A 913-nucleotide genomic window follows, 5' to 3' on the forward strand; every position below is an offset into this window, starting at 1 on the left:
GTCACGCCACAGCTTCCCAGAGGGGCCGTCCACAGTCTTCTGGGTGGCAGTGATGGCATGGATGGTGGTCATGAGTCCCTCCATAATGCCGAAGTTGTCATGGATGACCTTGGTGAGAGGAGCCAAGCAGTTGGTGGTACAGGAGGCATTGCTGACAATCTTGAGGGAGTTGTCATACTTCTCATGGTTCACACCCATCACGAACATGGGGGCATCAGCAGAAGGAGCGGAGATGATGACCCTCTTGGCCCCGCCCTTCAAGTGAGCCCCAGCCTTCTCCATGATGGTGAAGACCCCAGTGGACTCCACAACATACTCAGCACCAGCATCGCCCCATTTGATGTTGGTGGGATCTCGCTCCTGGAAGATGGAGATGGACTTCCCATTGATGACAAGCTTCCCATTCTCAGCCTTGACTGTGCCGTGGAATTTAGCATGGGTAGAATCATACTGGAACATGCAGACCATGTAGTTGAGATCAATGAAAGGGTCATTGATGGCGACAATATCCACTTTACCAGAGTTAAAAGCAGCCCTGGTGACCAGGCGCCCAATACGGCCAAATCCGTTCACTCCGACCTTCATCATCGTGTCTCGGGCATGCGGCTGGCACTGCACCTGAAGATGCGGCTGTATGTCGAACGGGGAAGAGCAGAGAGCCCCCCAGTTTTATTTTTGTTTTTCAACATTTCCTTAGCAATTCGGGTCTCTTCTGATTCCATACAAATTTTTGGATTATTTGCTCCAGCTTTTTGAAAAATACCGGTGGGTATTTTGATCGGAATGGCATTAAAAGTATAGATTGCTCTAGGCGGTATAGATATTTTAACAATGCTTATTCTTCCGATCCAAGAGCATGGAGTGGTCTTTCATCTTTTTGTGTTTTCTTCAATTTCTTTCATGAGTGTTCTGT

The 913-nt window shown here is 48.6% G+C and overlaps 1 protein-coding gene across 1 annotated transcript in view; it reads right to left on the reverse strand.

Moving 5' to 3' along the window:
* Nucleotides 1-652, reverse strand: part of LOC111140561 (glyceraldehyde-3-phosphate dehydrogenase-like) — a 759-nt gene extending 107 nt beyond the window's left edge. The window contains exon 1 of the mRNA XM_022492776.1: nt 6-652. Coding sequence (XP_022348484.1) covers nt 6-588 — 583 coding nt within the window. The 5' untranslated portion in view covers nt 589-652. The remainder of the gene's footprint in view (nt 1-5) is intronic.
* Between the last annotated feature and the right edge of the window lie 261 nt (nt 653-913).

The sequence above is a fragment of the Enhydra lutris genome, unplaced genomic scaffold, assembly GCF_002288905.1.
Source record: "Enhydra lutris kenyoni isolate GAN:26980312 unplaced genomic scaffold, ASM228890v2 scaffoldscaffold3431, whole genome shotgun sequence".
Taxonomy (NCBI): domain Eukaryota; kingdom Metazoa; phylum Chordata; class Mammalia; order Carnivora; family Mustelidae; genus Enhydra; species Enhydra lutris.